This window comes from Cylas formicarius, unplaced genomic scaffold (genome assembly GCF_029955315.1).
Source record: "Cylas formicarius isolate icCylForm1 unplaced genomic scaffold, icCylForm1.1 PGA_scaffold_10__41_contigs__length_53128322, whole genome shotgun sequence".
Classification (NCBI taxonomy): Eukaryota; Metazoa; Arthropoda; class Insecta; order Coleoptera; family Brentidae; genus Cylas; species Cylas formicarius.
Genome location: NW_026844214.1, coordinates 49712413 through 49729158, shown reverse-complemented (window position 1 = coordinate 49729158; position 16746 = coordinate 49712413). Strand labels below are relative to the sequence as shown.

Sequence of the window (16746 nt, the reverse complement as noted above, 5' to 3'; positions counted from 1 at the left end):
ATAATTTATTATTATTTATTATAGGAGTGCGATAGTGCGGATTTAAATCTCGCCTTATACAGGGTGGGCGAGAAAATCGTTCATATTGAGTTTGTTGATTAGCTGTTGACAAAAAAACACACAGGACAACATTCGTACCCGTTTATTTGTGATAATGTTTCAAATAAATAATCTTTAGTGCTGCAGCTTCGTAGAACAGGTCGAGTTATTAGTCGTGGTTTCCTCTTGAATTGTACTGAACGGAGGTACGTACTGATTCAAGTCGACGTACTCGCCCAGATCGTATAAATTTTCGTAAATGTTCGCGTTTTCCCGGTCCTGGATTTTCTGCAGGTCTTCAATGTTGATGGATAGCGCAGACTCGATGCTTTTCCTGGAGATTTCGATTACCTTTTGCGATACTCTTCCGTCGAATAAATTTTTGGCCTTGATTTGCGGTTTGTTCGCGCTGAGTACGAAAACATTGACCTAGGGCAATTGCAATCGAGTTATTTCAATTTTTTTTTTTTGAGTTCCGACGATGAAAAGTTTAAAACTCAAAAATTGCTTAAATAATTTTTGTATCAAACACTTAACCCTCGATATTATACACCTACATCACTTTTAGTTAGTTTTACGTACATAGCAAGGCTTACAACAAACTCCCTCTCCAACTGAGATCAATCACCTCGCTAACTTCATTCAAACAAAAACTTAAGCAATACATTTATCATAATAGAGACCGATCATAAAATTAGTAACTATCAAATTGTATATACGTATTCCTTTTTTGAATTCACTCTAGCAGCGTCTACCAATTTGAATTAATGTCTATATAATTTATTTGTTACATTTTATTTTATAAATGGTCTCATACACTCGTTTTAGGGGGTTGCATGAGAGCAACTATGTTGGATGCCGCCCCCACAGAAACCGAATAAAGGCTCTTTATTATTATTATTATTATAATACATTTCTTAGATTTGCTTCAAGTGTTCGCTTACTTCGGCGAAAGTCTCTCTTTTTTTTAATTAGCAGGAAATGTTTTTTTTCTCGTTCTTCTCGCTTCATAAAAACTGATAATAACCATGGTTTTTCAGAAAACAACAAAAACAACTCATCTAATTTATTAATTTTATTAGATAGAGAACAATAAAAAATAATTCCTAATAAATGAAATACTTTTAAGTCATTTAATTACTTAAAGCCGGGGCTATTTTAATAACAGATATTTTATTGTTGTTTATATCACGGAAACTGCTATCCTATTTGTCAATTTAACGTGATATTCAATGTTCAAGTATTTTATGACTTTTAACGTTTGAAATGGCCAAATATATTAGTAATGAAAACTGGTCGAAATTGCAATGTAGAATTAACTACGCAATTCACGCAAGTGAAGCAAATGTTCCGTTTTAATCAAATATGACAAAACTATTTCGACAATGAAAAGTTGAAAACTCCAACAAAGAATTGTTTATTGACAAATGCTTGTATAATATTGCTTAAATAATTTTTGTATCAAACATCCTATTTTTTTTAATTAACAGGAAACGTTTTTTCTGTTCTTCTCGCTTCATAAAAAATGATAACTGTGGTTTCTCATAAAACAACAAAACAACTCACTCGGGCTATTTTAATAACAGATATTTTAATATTGTTTATTAGTTAATACTAATTAATATCATTTGTGAGATTATAAGCCATGCAGCACCTCCAATTCGGTGGTAAAGTTATTGATAAATTATTTTGTATTGTTTGTACATATAGATATACTTCTATACATATAGACATTATTCGTCAAAAGTGCCGTTTTAAAATTGACACAAGTGTTACATTAATGATGTAATAATAATAATAAGCTGCGTAATGAATTATTAAAGTGAGATTTAAAATGATAATTTAAGATGATTTGTTTGTATTGTTGTTCTTCCTTTCTGTTCTGGAAAGTTATAACAATTATACGACTTGATAAAAAACGTTCCCTTTTTTTTCAGCAAATTTCAGAAAAGGGTCTAGCATTGGCAACGACGTAAACGAAAAGTAGAAAATCTAAGAAAGGTTATCTCGTTTTCCTTGTAATATACGGAAACTGTCATCCTATTTGTCAATTTGAATTAATATTCAATGTTTAAATATTTTATGACTTTTAACGTTTGAAAGTAATGAAAAGTGGTCGAAATTGCAATGTAGAATTAAGCACGCAATTCGTTTGATCAAGTGAAGCTGAGTTACAGCGTTTTAATGTTTATTAGTTAATATTAATTAGTTAATATTAATTAATATCATCTGTGATATTATAACTCACGCACGTACATATAGATATACTTCTATACATATAGATATTATTCGTCAAAAGTGCAGTTCTAAAATTGACACAACGTTAATAGTGGTGGCTTTTACTTGATGAAAATCCATTTATCAAAATAAATAAGAACTAAAAGTTCAGATTGTTTCGACAATACCGTGTCTTTATCAAATGTCTGTGTTAATAGTGTTATTTACTAAGCAATAAAAATGAGCTACGTATTAAATTATTAATATGAGATTCAAGACGATGATTGAAGATGATTTGTTTGTATTGTTTTTCTTCCTTTCTGTTCTAGAAAGTTGTAACAATTATACGACTTGATCAAGGCTATTAAATGAGGTTAGGAATGCTGCTTGATGCTTTTGAAAACCTTTTTCGTTTTTCAGCAAATTTCAGAAATTGATCGAGCCTTGACAACAGCGTAAACGAAAAGTAGAAAATCTAAGAAATACTGCCTCGTTTTCCTTGTACTATATTGAAACTGCTGTCCTATTTGACAATTTGACGTGATATTCAATGTTCAAGTATTTTATGACTTCCAATGAAAAGTGGTCGAGTGAAGTAAATATTCCTGTCTTACGGTGTTTTAATGAAATATGACAAAACTATTTCAACAATGAAAAGTTTTAAAACTCCAACACAGAAGCCTTTATTGACAAACGCTTCTCCAATATTGGTTACTTAATTTTGTGCAACTCTCGATGTGTTTGTTTATTTTTTTTATTTTGTTTGTTTTCGCTTAGTTTGTTGCCTCTCCATTTATGAATTAGCAATAAAACGTTTTTTTTTCCTAGCTGTTCTTTCCGCTTTAAAGAAAAAACATAAAATTAAATGAAATGCTGATCTCTACTCTACCTGATAGGTTTTCTTGCAATACTACGATTTTCTAAGTTGTTAGCAAGTCTCTTTTGCGCAATAATTACTAGTAAGTCTTTTAAATCCTTAAAGCCAATGCAAACGTCTCCAGTTTGTGATAAATATTACACATAGTGATAATTCATCAAAAGTACCATTCTAAAAGCGACACAACAAAAATTAATATGAGATTCAAGATAATTTAAGATGAGCTGTTTGTGTTTTTTCTTCTTGTTTTTTGACCGGAAAGGTATGATAATTGTACAACTTAATATAGGCTTTTAAATGAGGTTAGAGATCCAAATTTTCCTATTTGAAATAAGCCCATAATCCGAATTGCTTATTTTTTTCAGCAAATTTTAGAAAAGAATGAAGAATTGGCAACAGCGTATGCGAAAAGTAGAAGATCCAAGAAATTTTGCCTCGTGTTGCTTGAATTTTACTGAAACTGCCTCCTTATGTGTCAACTTGACGCGATAATCAATGTTCAGTTATTTTATCTTCCAGTGTTTGAAATGGCCAAATATTTTAATGAAAAGTGGAATTGGAAGTGACGTTCATAGATATTTAACTACCTGCAATTTGTTATTAAAAGCAGTGGATTTCTTCCCGCAGGTAATCTTCTTCAGCATTTTGCAGAAAGCCGGACAAAATATGTAATAAAATACGAAATTGACTGTGACATTAATAGCCTCTAGCACAGTGACAACCTGCCGAAGGGTTTCAATAGTGGTGCAGCTAACTTTGCTATGGTCGCCCTGAAATAAAAGATTGGTGGCAGCCGTCCTCGAGAGTAGACTCTGCGGAATTTCCGATATCAGAAAGAAAATTATGATGGCCACCAGAGTTACAGTCAAGTTGGTGTGATCCTGAAAAATAACTGTCACAGTTTCGCGGGCCAGTTAAAACCAGAAGGACAACCGAGTTGAATTTTTCGAAAGTATACGCATATGTCGACAACGGGAGGTCCTAGGGGACCCCCATTGGTACACAAATGATCAGCGTCGAAAAAAAATTTTTTTTTTTTAATTTTCCGTTCTCCGTTCTCCGTTTCTCTGTAGACCTGGTATTAATTGGCTATATCTTTAGGACGGTTTGCAACACGGCCTTCAAATTTGGCTTCTTTTCAGCCGTGCACGAGCTACACAAACCAATAAAAAATAAGTCCGATCAAACCACGGCATCCATCTTTTTTTTTAGATTTTCAATTGTTTTTTGGACGTTGCTGTGAAACACGATAAGTGTCCGAAATTTGAAGCTATCGACTTCAAATTTGGCAGACGAATAGAGCTTGGTTCCCTAACGGAACCTATTGAAATTGGGGGGTTGGGGGGTCGGAAAGTATTTTAAAAAAATTAAAAACCGCGTTTGCATGGGTCCAAAAAAAAATCATTTCTCGAAAATGGTTTACTTTATTCCTCAAAAATTTTTAAAAATGTACAAGGTGCGCCGCAAATTCAAAAAAACTGAAAAATGGTTTGCCCCATTGTGTTTCGCAAGTCAGTTTCTTTTACATGACGATACAGCCCGTATTAACAGCTAAAACTTTTATATTTAAGATTTTCACCTGTTATACAGGGTGTTCAAGATATTAAGTGCCGTATTCAAAAATTTACGCTGCTCAAGATACTTGAAAAAATGTATGTGCAATGCAATTAGAGTTGTTTGCTCTGGAGATATTGCCATGGAACTAGTTCTTTGCATATGAGGTGCCAATAAGGGTGCAGTATATGGTTAACCATCTCTTTAGTGTTCATGGGTCATAAAGATAGTCATTTTTAATAAATTTTCGATCTCGATTTATTGCTCTTAGAACTTTTTTTCATTCTTCTTCTCTCAGTATTACATATTTGAAAATATTAATGAGAAACACATGAAAATTTCTTGAATTCAATGTAAAAGTAAATCAAATATAGACACGTTATTTTTTTTTAGTTGTTTAAAAGAAGAAGAAGAAATAATATAGCCTTATCACACACACCTTTAACCTTCTATGACATCGCCAGAATTTGCTAATAAAAAATTTGTTCGACACTGATGTAAAGCATGAACTCGGTTGTCGCCCAGGAGACCCGACAAGAAATGAAGATCGCATTCTAAACCCACATTTAAATTGAATCATAAATCAACAAATTTTTTGGTTGGGACCACTTGTATCCCCTCTTGTATCCCCTCCACTTCCACATTTATCGCTAAAAGACCTGTTTCAATTCATAACTTTTATGGGGACGGAGTAAACCGATTACATACTCCACCACTGACTTGTCTGGTCTCCAGCGGTTAAAAAAAAAGCATTTACCCGCATTCTACATTTCCCGTTCGCTTTTCTTTTGACCCGTTTAGCCCGTCTCAGGGAAAGTATTAAAAATCCGTTACCAAACATCAGGATCACCGCCGGAATTAGAGCGAACAGAAATAAAGTCACCCAATTGAAAATTTTATAAAATCTGGAAACATAAATAGAATGCAAGAAACAAAACAGAAAAAAATTACGCCCCCGGGTGGGCTCGAACCACCAACCTTTCGGTTAACAGCCGAACGCGCTAGCCGATTGCGCCACGGAGGCGATGTGAATTTTTTGGCGAGAAATGCTACCATTGTCAACGAACAGAATCGTTAAACTAATTTTTATCTTGTTTTGTCCAAATACGTCGATATCGAACGATTCTCAATACTTTTAATGCACCGACATTAATTAGCGTACGTGTCAGATACCGATTGTTGTAACGCGTAACCTTGCGGTGGTGCGCAATTTAAAATGACACAAGCTATGAGCAAGATTCTTTCTCTTTAAATGTTAAAATTGCACACAATTTTTGTTTGTTTGTTTGGACGTGTACAGTTGGAGACTTTAATTCCACCGCAATGCTTTTCAAACTAAACCAAGAGGCAAGGGAAAAAGTTGTTATCAACTGTAAACAACTAACCAAACTATTTTTGACTCTGGTTGATTCAGAAAATCCTTTCTTTAATCGAAGTTTTAAATGCTACTGCGCGAGTAGTGACATGTCGATTTATAATAATAATAGTAACAGTATTTATCTAATCAAATTTTGATTACGTTACGTTGTGAATGGGGGTTAACCTTATGTTGAAAGTCAGGAGATACTATATATTAAGCACTACTTACGTAGAATCGAAGATGGCGGTCGTTACTATATCGCCATCTGGAGACAAGGTGAATATGAAAAAATACGGCAGGTTGAACAATAGGGAAATAAAAAATGAAGCCACCATCAACCTCCTAGCAACCCATGGACAGCAAAACTTGGGTTTCGTGCACTGAACTGGGTTCCATAGATATATTACCCGGTCTAAAAGACATTTACGCAATAATCAAATAGTAAATTAGTAGAATTTTACCTAGAGTCAAACATACGATAGTCGACACGCTTAACGTATTTACGAAACTTCCAACCGGTAAGTTAACCAAAGCGTCGTAATAATTAAGTCCATATTTCCATAAAATTCCCCTGCACAGACCACCGAATAGAGTCACTATGGCCATTGACAAGTCCATGGCCGCTAAAACTTGAAAGAAAAATTTAATTTTCCTAGGGAACAAGCAACAAGTTGATGTGATGTGAACAAAACATTCAAAGTGCTAAGAGCATATACAATACAATCCTCCGAAAAAATGCAAATTACATTTATTTCTTGCTTTTTTTTAAATGGTTCACCGCAAATGCTTAATATTTTACCTGCCAGATACGTGTATACTGATCCAATCAGTTGTTTCCTCCTCAGTACCAATAAAGACAGGACGTTGCCACATATTCCGAAACAGCAAATTATGGGTGTTATTACCGAATATACTATGATACCTGTAATCACCGGACAACTTATGTTATATACAGGGTGTCCCACGAAATGACTGCCATAGCTTGGGAGTGTGTCCAAATGTCAAAAGAATATATACCCGGAACACTATTCTAACTGAGCTTCAAGCAACTAAAATTTTAAAGACCCCAGTATTACTTTCGGCTGTTAATATTATTATGAAAAAGTCCAGGTGGCTGTGAGTCTTAAGTATTGCGACAGCAAACGTCAATTAATTTTGCATGTTTATTTTCGTGTGTTACATTAAAATACTCTTCAAGGTATAGTCTATCTCAATCTTCATCGTGTTGTTTTTCGACGGCCTCTCCCCAATAAATCTTTAACGACATTATTGCCTATTGTTAATGGTTAATGCCATTACCAAAAAAAAATATTCTTTCATTTGTCGCTTGATGCAAAACAGGTTACGAAAAATGTGTATAAAACTTTAATCATAAAACTTTAAAAGCGACCTATATAATTAATTAATTAAAAGTGGAGAATTGGAAAAAAGGAATAAAAGTAGTGATTTTTGAACTCACTGTAAAGATAACAGTGATCAGGACCTTGTTTTTATCTGAGTTGGCTTTTACTTGATGAAAATCCATTTAACATAATGAATAAGAACTAAAAGTTCAGATTTTCACGAAATTATATATATTATTTATATATTATATTATTTACAAACTACCTGCTACTATATAGACCGAAAAATGACAATAAAACCTTAATTAATGTTGTTGTGACAATTTAAGTTTAATAATGAACAGGTATTTAAATCGAATTGAACGTTAACCATACATACTTTTTGTGACTGTATGTCAAATATCAAAATTGTCAAAAATGTGTTTTTCCGTGGTTAAGTGTGTAGCATAATTAGAATCTAGACTATTGTTTTTAAACGCTCTTTTATGTTCGTTAATGCGTTTTTTGAAGGATCTACCTGTATGTCCAATATAAATTTTAGGTCATGATCCGCATTTCAACCTGTGGACACCTGATTTTTGAGATTTTGGATATTTCGTTTTATTGTTTTTTAAATATTTTCCTATTGTGTTGTTAGTTCTGAAAGCTATTTTTAAATCACATTTTGACAAATGTTTTTAAATTTTTTCACTAGGTTCGTCTATGTACGTAATGGTTTTAAATTATTCGTGTTCTGTATTAGGTTTCGGATAAATAGAGTTTACTGTTGTCTGTATTTGCTTTTTATTTATAATTTTATCTATAATGGACGGATTGTCGCCGTTGTTCAGTGCAATTTGTTTAAATATATTAAGTTCTTTGTCGTTATTTTCTGTTGAGAGTGGCGTATTAAAAAGTCTGTGTATAAATGAGTTAAATGCAGCCATTTTGTGTGTATACCGGTGATTTGAGCTGTTATGTATGACTGTGTCCGTGTGTGAAGGTTTATGATATATTGAAAAAACTAATTTGTTTTGCGCTTTCGTAATAGTTATGTCTAAAAAATTAATAGAGTTATCCTGTTCAATTTCGATAGTGAATTTTATACGAAAGACATCATACACGTATCTATACCACCGCAAAAAAACTTTTACGTAAAGGATGTTCTAGTATGATATTTTCCAAATTATCCATAAAAATCTCGGCTAACAAAGGACTAAGTGGGTTTCCCATAATCAAACCTTCTTTAGAGATATAAATCTGTCCATTAAATTCAAAATAATTTTAGTCTAAAGATACTATTAAGCAATCTAATAAATCTTGTTTCACCAATGGGCTAACCTGTTTCCGAGTTAGGGTGGAATCTACTAAATCTATCACATCCATAGGTGGAATACTAGGAAATAACTATTGTACATCAAAAAAAACTCTCACAACAACATTAATTAAGTTTTTATGGTCATTTTTCGGTATATATAGTAGAAGATAGTTTGTAAATATAATTTCCTCCTAAATAAACAAAAAAAAATATATTATTACCAAAACCTTTGAGAGTCCGTCCCTAATGTTCTCTCCCTTAATATCCACCGGACCCGGGCTTTGTTGCCGTCGGCAGGTAACTTCCGTAACTGCGGGCAACAGCCAGCACGACATAGACTGAGACAGACTATAATAGACTTAACGTAGGCCGGATGAGAACTTTGCCCAATTTCTTAGTTACTCGTACCACATCTTACATGTACAAGCTTTAAAACCTGCCGACCAGGCTTCAAGACTTGAATCTAGTCGCTGGATATTGAAAAATCAACGGATTTGTCGGATAATATTATTTAATGATGAAGCTCGCTCGGCCGAAACGGTATCGCGGGATTCACATTGTTGGGCACTTGAAAATCCACGACAAACTCGGGAATTCCATTTTCAAGATAGATTTTCGGTGAATATTTGGTGTGACATTGTTGATGACCGTCTCATTTGTTCGTTTATAATTCAAGAACGTCCCATAGCTATTCGTTATTTATGTTTCATTGAAAATGATCTCCCTATATTACTTTAAATGTAAGACAACGAATATCGATTCAGCACGATGGCGCACCTCCTCACATTTGTCGACAAATAACAGAATTTCTCAATCAAAATTATACAAACCGGTGGATTGGAAGAGGTTCGGCAGTTCCTTGGCCAGCAAGGTCACCTGACCTTTATCCCTTAGATTGCTTTTTGCCGCAGAAACTATTCGTGCTGATCCTGAGACTATGTATGCAGCAACTGCGTGGACATTTTGAACAATTAATTCAATCAAATAAAATGTAAATAAATCAAAAATAATAAAACAAAAAATAAAAAGGTTTCCGGGTATAAGAAATCACCCCAGCAACACACTCCCAAGCTATGGCAGAGATGTCGTGGGGCACCGTGTATGTTATATTATTGTAACTCATTTTCTTGGCAGTATTAAAAACATGCAAGAACAACTTTTTAGGTGTTTTTTAATTATTTATTTGGCGAATTATTAATATTTTTAATTTAATTTGTTTATGATTTTTGATTTTAAGATATTTGTTTTTTCAATAACTCGCGTTCATGGATAAAACTACGATAACTACGTCATCGTTGAAGTGTGGAGGGTCGTATACCTACCTAGTTTTGAAGAAAGTAAACGAGATAATTATAATATAATTTATTGGTTGATACTAATGATTGCACGGACTCAACATGAAAAAATTATTTACTTTCTGAAACCTAGGAAAGTTCAAGTACAATCAACAATATATTCATCACAAAGTCTGACCGCATATCCCAAATGTCAAGCTCATATTGTATTTTTACTTGCGATACTACATCAGCTGTTTTTAAAAAAGGTAAAACCGCAGTTTTTCAAAAAAACGTAATGATTTAATTGATTGGGCAGAAGTATTTACAAAGGTTTACTCTTCTCCACACGATATCGTTACAAATAAAATTGGTTTTGTTCTTGCAATGTATGGTGCTCCAAAAAAAAATTGATTTCATAGATATAGATAGATAGATAGATAGATAGATTATTTATTCACAAAACCAGGTGATGCAATGCATACAATTACAAGTTTCATTGTAAAAACAATGTATATCATAATCTTAAGTAATGTATAGAACGAATACGAGTATATATTTATATAACAAACATGACAAACAAGTTAATGAAATTTAAAATAAAAGAGAGTATACATTAGAAAAATCTCGGTAAACTTTTGACGTTATTTACGATGGTCTCAGGTACGCTTCAAATTCTTTCAGGCTGTAGAAAGCATTGGCCGACAGGAGCCTCTTGATGTGTTTTTTAAATTGATTTATAGATACATTTTTTAAGCTTGGAGACAGCAAATTATAATATATATAATATATTATATAATAATATATAATATGGTCCCGCGTAACTTAGTGATTTTTTATAAAACATATGGTTGAGTTTTCGCTTCAGCAGATGTTCTCTATTGCGAGTATTGTAACTGTGGATATCAGTATGCTTCCTGTGTGAATATTTATTTTTATGTGTGATCAAGAGTATTTTAAATAGGTATATACAAGGCATTGTTAATATTTTGAGCTGTTGAAATGTCTCTTTGCATGATTGCCTCGGAGGAAGTTTAAAAATCAGCCTAAGTATTCTTTTTTGCTGTATAAACACTCTCTCAGCATCGTTCGCTTGTTCCCAGTTGACAATATTGTGTGAAATGGAAGAGTAAGCTGACGCGTAGTAAAAAGCTATTAGTGCCTTCTCAAGAAATGAATCTTTAATTGTTAATATTGCGAAAAAGGTTTTATTTAGTTTATTGCAGACATTGTCAATGTCCCGGTCCCATCTCAAGGAGCTATCAATATAAGAACCAAGAAACTTCGTGGTCTGATTTATTTCCAATGGCGAACCAGCAAAACTGATCGATAAGCCAGCTAAAGGTTTAATGTACTGACCAGTAAACTCAACCACAACTGTCTTTTCTACATTCACGATCAAATGACTTTGCCTACAGAAGTTATTAAACTGTGAGACAACAAGAGATACATCATCCATCAGCACTTCTGCATCTCTTCCAGAGACAAAGACGGACGTATCGTCCGCGTACATAAAGACGCGACAGTCACTGTTGAGAAATTCCGGCAAATCGTTCACATTGAAAAGAAATAATAATGGACCCAAAGTTCCCCCCTGAGGCGTGCCCAGGCTGACGCTATAAAGGTCTGAGTACGTTCCATTTATTTTGACACTTATTTTCCTATGATTCATATACGATATGATCCAATCATTGATAGGCCCCCTGTCTCTCCGATATCTAGTTTATCATAAATATGCTGAACAAGTTCATCTGACCCCGTTTCCGTAGAGTGACCAGCGCGGAAACCATGTTGCACATTTGTTATTATATCTTCTTGCTCTAAGAAATGTGTCATTCGATTGTACATGGCTTTCTCTAGGACTTTGGAAAAACAACTTGCGATTGTTATTGGCCTGTAATTCTTTATGCCTGTTGAATCCCCTTTCTTAAACACAGGAACCATTTTAGAATTTTTTAGCGCCGAGGGGAATTGCCCTAATAAAACAGAGGAATTAATAATCATAGTTAAATATGGGGCCAGGACTGCTTTAATAAGTCGTATAGGTATTTCGTCAATTCCCAAAGATTGTTTGTTTTTTAATGAGTGAATTGACACTACTTCTCCCACGGTATACGGCATGAAAAACATACTCTTCTCCCTGATGGGTGGAAAAGTACCGGTATCGTTTTTACTGAATATAGAATTAACTTTCAATTGTACATGAGTGGCAAAAAAATGTCCGAACTCATTCGCTATTATTTTATCGTCAGTGGCAATGGCATTATTGACACGGATTTTTATACGATTTTTAATATTTTTTTTACCCAACTTATCGTTAACTAGTTCCCACAATTTTTTATTTTTATTGTCAGAAAGATTTATTAAACCAGAAAATAGATATTTGAAGTTTGTAAAATCTCCGTGGAACAATAAAACGGTACAGTTGTCTTGTCTACCTCCAACATCTGCTTCTGCCTGTCAGTATTTGTAGGGTGTGTATTATCAAGTTCAAGTGTGGCTAGGCAATGAGCTGAACCCAGAAGAATGAAGTTGCAAATGAACAGATAATTATTTGTAGTAAGAATTGTGGCTGCCAAAAAGTGGGATTATTTTGTTCGTCAGTAAGCATTGATTGTCACGGCATGATTTGGTCCAATATTAAATCAAGTACAACAGAAAAAAATATTTATGATTCTAATGAAGAGAAAATTGATTAGTCCCATTACTTAGAACAGCGAGATTCTGCAAGAAGAAGAAAATGAAGATGAAGAAATAACTGTTGAAAAAGAAGTGAACTATTGTAACAACATTTACTTCAATTTGAAAATTTTCCATATTACCATACTTTCAATCAATAGGATCAAATTTTCTTCATTACAATAGGTCGTGGAAGGTATGGTCTGTTAGTAGATATAAGAAAGTAATCAGTTGCTTTTGAATGGGATTATCCAAGGGTGGTCATTAACACACAATGCAACAAGATTATTACCTAAAGTTTCGGAATTTAAATTCAGGTAAAATTGTGGTCCGTAATAGAAAATAATTTTATACCTACCTGTGTTTAATATCCTTTGGTAAGTTTATTAGTAATCATTCTTATTTCGTGTGTAATGCAGCGTGTGTTGAATAGTGTGCGAATTATGCAAAATATGTGCGAGTCTAGTGTATCTCAGGAGATGCTCCCGCCCAAATGTAGAAAACACTATTCTATTGAGACTAAGGAAGTTATAAACAATGTTTATTTGACTCTCATTGAACGTGGTGCCAGCAAGCAAGCATCTTTAGAAGAAACGGCCACATTGACGAAAATTACAACTGTATGGAAAATTGTGATTAATCCCATTTCAGCGAGGACAAAAAGAAGGGACGCTGACATTTTCTCGAGTGTAGATGAAACTGATCAAGATATAATAATAATTTACCAGTCATACGAGGAACAAAGCGTGCCTACATTAGATATCTTAATTAGGAGGCTTGAAAAAGATGAAACCGGTGTTAAATGTGGCAAAACTACCTTATGAAAGTGTATTCAACACATGGCTTTAAGATTTTAAAAAACTGAGAAAAGGCAAGTTTTAATGGAATCTTTTAGAATTCGGAAATGGAGACTGGAATATCTAGAAAAAATTAAGATTTACAGAGAACAACAAAGGCCAATTATTTACTTGGATGAAACCCCGGAAAAGGGTTGGGTTGACTCAACTGATAAGTGAAAAACAAACGTGCCATCAAAAAGAGGTAAAAGAAAAACTATTTTGCATGCTGGCTCTAAAGATGGTTGGATTCCAAATGTCTGTCTGCGAAAAATATTAAAGATTAAAGAATTACCATGAGGACATCACCGCTGATTTATTTGAAAGTTGGTTTAAAAATAAATTAGTTCCAATCATTCCTCCTAATAGCGTCATTGTAATGGACAACGCAAGTTATCACAGTAGACAGTTGACTAAAACCCCTTCCTCATGTGACACAAAAGCAACAATCCAAAATTAAATGTATAATAACGACATTTATTTTCACGAAGATAATACCAAAAAGCAATTAATTGAGGTTCTACAAAGCTTGAATCTACAAAAGGAATGCGTCTGTGATAATTATATAGTATATTTAATCCCATTGAACATGTTTTGCACCAACTGAAATCTGCCATTCGTCGTAACAATGTTTTTCCTCGTGTTAACTCCAATGTCCTCAAACTTATAGAAACCGAAATTTTTAACATCTCTCCACAAAGTTGGGCAATCGTATATCCATATTGCAAATAATATAGAACAAATAATAATTAGAACAGGCGATGATAGCGATAGTGATACTGATATATTATGTGAATAATTTTAAGTAATTTAAGTAGGTAATAAAAATAATTTGTAATTTTATTTTAGATTTAAACATAAATACATACATAAATAAATATATATTGTTTAGTATCTTTCTTAACGAAACCACAAATAATTAAATTCTAAGCAAAGTACGGACCTGTTGGGTCATATTTCATTCTTACAGCTTGTCTTTCCTTAATTCGTATCAGTTAGTCACTTTCTTATATCTATGAACAGACTTTACCTACTGGGGAAACTATGTTAAAAAAAAATGCGCCAAGTACATTACCTCATAGGTGGTGCGAAGATGAGTGCATATTATGTAAAATATGAATTTTTTAATAGTGGAAACCGCGATATCTCACGTATGGTGGGTCGTGAGAAAAAAAGTGCCCGAATAATTTTTGTAGAGAATTGTATGATCTATAACTTTTGTCTGACCTATTTTCAGGATGCGAATTTTGCGTAAGTTTTGACTTATTTTTGTCGCCATTTTATCTTTTTCGAAAAATTCTCTTACCCGAGCGTGTGGGCCCGTCGATCCACACGTCACCTTCGGCACCTTTGAGTAACAAATCGACCTGGAGGAAGTAAAAACTCATGGCGATTTGAACCCGACAACGTCGGACGATCTCGTGAACGAATACAGCTTCGGAACTATCATAATCGTCTATCGAAAAATCGATGCATCCGCCCTACAAACTTTGAGTGTCAAATCCCGTTCTGATTTCGGTTATCTTTTTGCCAAATTAGCGCTAATGATATTTTCGTGTTTGATGTATTCTTTTGGTAATTCCGTGCTTAGTATGCGTCGGCCCAATATCGAAAATATCAAATTGCGCGGCTTATCGGCGAAATCCCGACGATGCAAGAGTGCCGAAAGTTAATTGGAATCGTCGGCTAGATTATTCGACGTGGAAACAGGAAAACCCGTTTCGTTTTGATTTACGATTATAACCGTCTGGCGCACTTTCACCTGAGATCGGGACTGCAAATAATATAAAGACGTATTAAATGTTGGACACGGAGCAAGAAATTAAAGTCATTTTAATGTGAGAAAAATTTGTATAGGGGTGGGTGGAACGAGGCGGCCCCCCGGGACAACTAGACTCACGTCAAAGTTTAACCAAAATTTTGTTTTTTGTTTTTTCTTCTAACAGTTATAAATTCTGGTAATTTGTACATTTTTAGCGCTTTGCGTAATACCAGGGGCAAAATGGACAGCTTAAAAATTCTAAAAATAAGCTATTCCATATTATTATCATAATCATAATTAATTTATTGAAAGTGTTATTTTTTGGATAATTCTATCGATTTAGCTTAAAGCCAGAGATTTGGAAAATATTATAAATACCAATAACTGATTTTTTAATCGATAGAAAAATAATGTTAATCAGTAATATATTTTTATTAAATACTTTTTAATAAATCATTATAGCTTAGTCAAAATTTGGGTAAATTTTAACATGAGAAAAATTTGTACAGGAGAAGGCGGGGCAAGGAGGCCCACCTCAAAAGTTAACCACAATTTTGTTTTTTTGTTTTTTCTTCTAATAATTATAAATTCTGGTAATTTGTACATTTTTAGCGCTTTGTGTAATACCAGGGGTAAAATGAACTGCTTAAAAATTCTGAAAAAAATCTATTCCATATTGTTATAAACGAATCATAACTAATTTATTGAAAGTGTCATTCTTTGGATAATTCTATGGTTTTAACCTAAAGCCATAGCTTTCGAAAATCTTATAAATACCAATAACAATTTTTTTAATCGATAGAACAATAGTTACTAACCAGTAACGTTTTTTTTTATTAAATACTTATTAATAAATAATTATAATTAAATAAATAGGGGAGAAGCATAGTCAAAATTTCGGTAAATTTAGTTAATTAGTCAAAGATAAATCGACTTGGTAGTTAAACGATACAAAAAATAATTAAAAGCTTAAGTAGGCCGCATAGCCCAACCGTCCCCTACACCTGCCCTACACAAGGTATTGGAGTCTGTTGTAAAATCTATTTTTCGGGAAATTGAGACAGAAATAGATATTGTTTTAGGCATCAAAAACACATAACAGTCAAGCATAAATTATTATTAACACTGGTCGATGGTAAAATTATTTATATACTTACTGATACCAAGCCTTCCATGAGATGCTCCATATGTGATTACCTACCAAAATGAACTATAAAAAAGGAACATTTTTTCATTGGGATATCTTTACTCCGTGCATGGATTCGCTGTTTTGAATCCATGTGGCACATTGCCTATAATATAAACAAATAGTTTGAAATTCAAAATCAATTTAGATGCAAGATACAACGTGCATTGTTCAAAAAACTTTCTATAAAAGTTACCTTTTATTTTTGGCAAAGATCCTAAAAATATTAAAATATTAACATTTTAAAACTAATGTCGGTCCAGCACTTATAGGACACCCTGTATACTATTTTAAATTTTAATTTAAACCATAAAACTTTTGA

At 33.3% G+C, this 16746-nt stretch overlaps 1 protein-coding gene and 1 non-coding gene across 2 annotated transcripts; both read right to left on the bottom strand.

The window, feature by feature from the left end:
* Positions 1-145: 145 nt before the first annotated feature.
* Positions 146-16425, bottom strand: LOC132704077 (probable G-protein coupled receptor B0563.6). The gene is made up of 8 exons (XM_060673816.1): positions 16396-16425; positions 14783-14957; positions 6847-6969; positions 6509-6676; positions 6276-6459; positions 5445-5592; positions 3721-4014; positions 146-468 (listed from the first exon to the last, which is right to left on the bottom strand). Exons 1-8 carry the CDS (start codon positions 16423-16425, stop codon positions 175-177), a joined length of 1416 nt encoding a protein of 471 aa, XP_060529799.1. The 3' UTR covers positions 146-174.
* On the bottom strand, positions 5638-5711 carry Trnan-guu (transfer RNA asparagine (anticodon GUU)). Its single transcript has one exon. It is a non-coding gene; the product is annotated as a tRNA-Asn (tRNA).
* Positions 16426-16746: the final 321 nt, after the last annotated feature.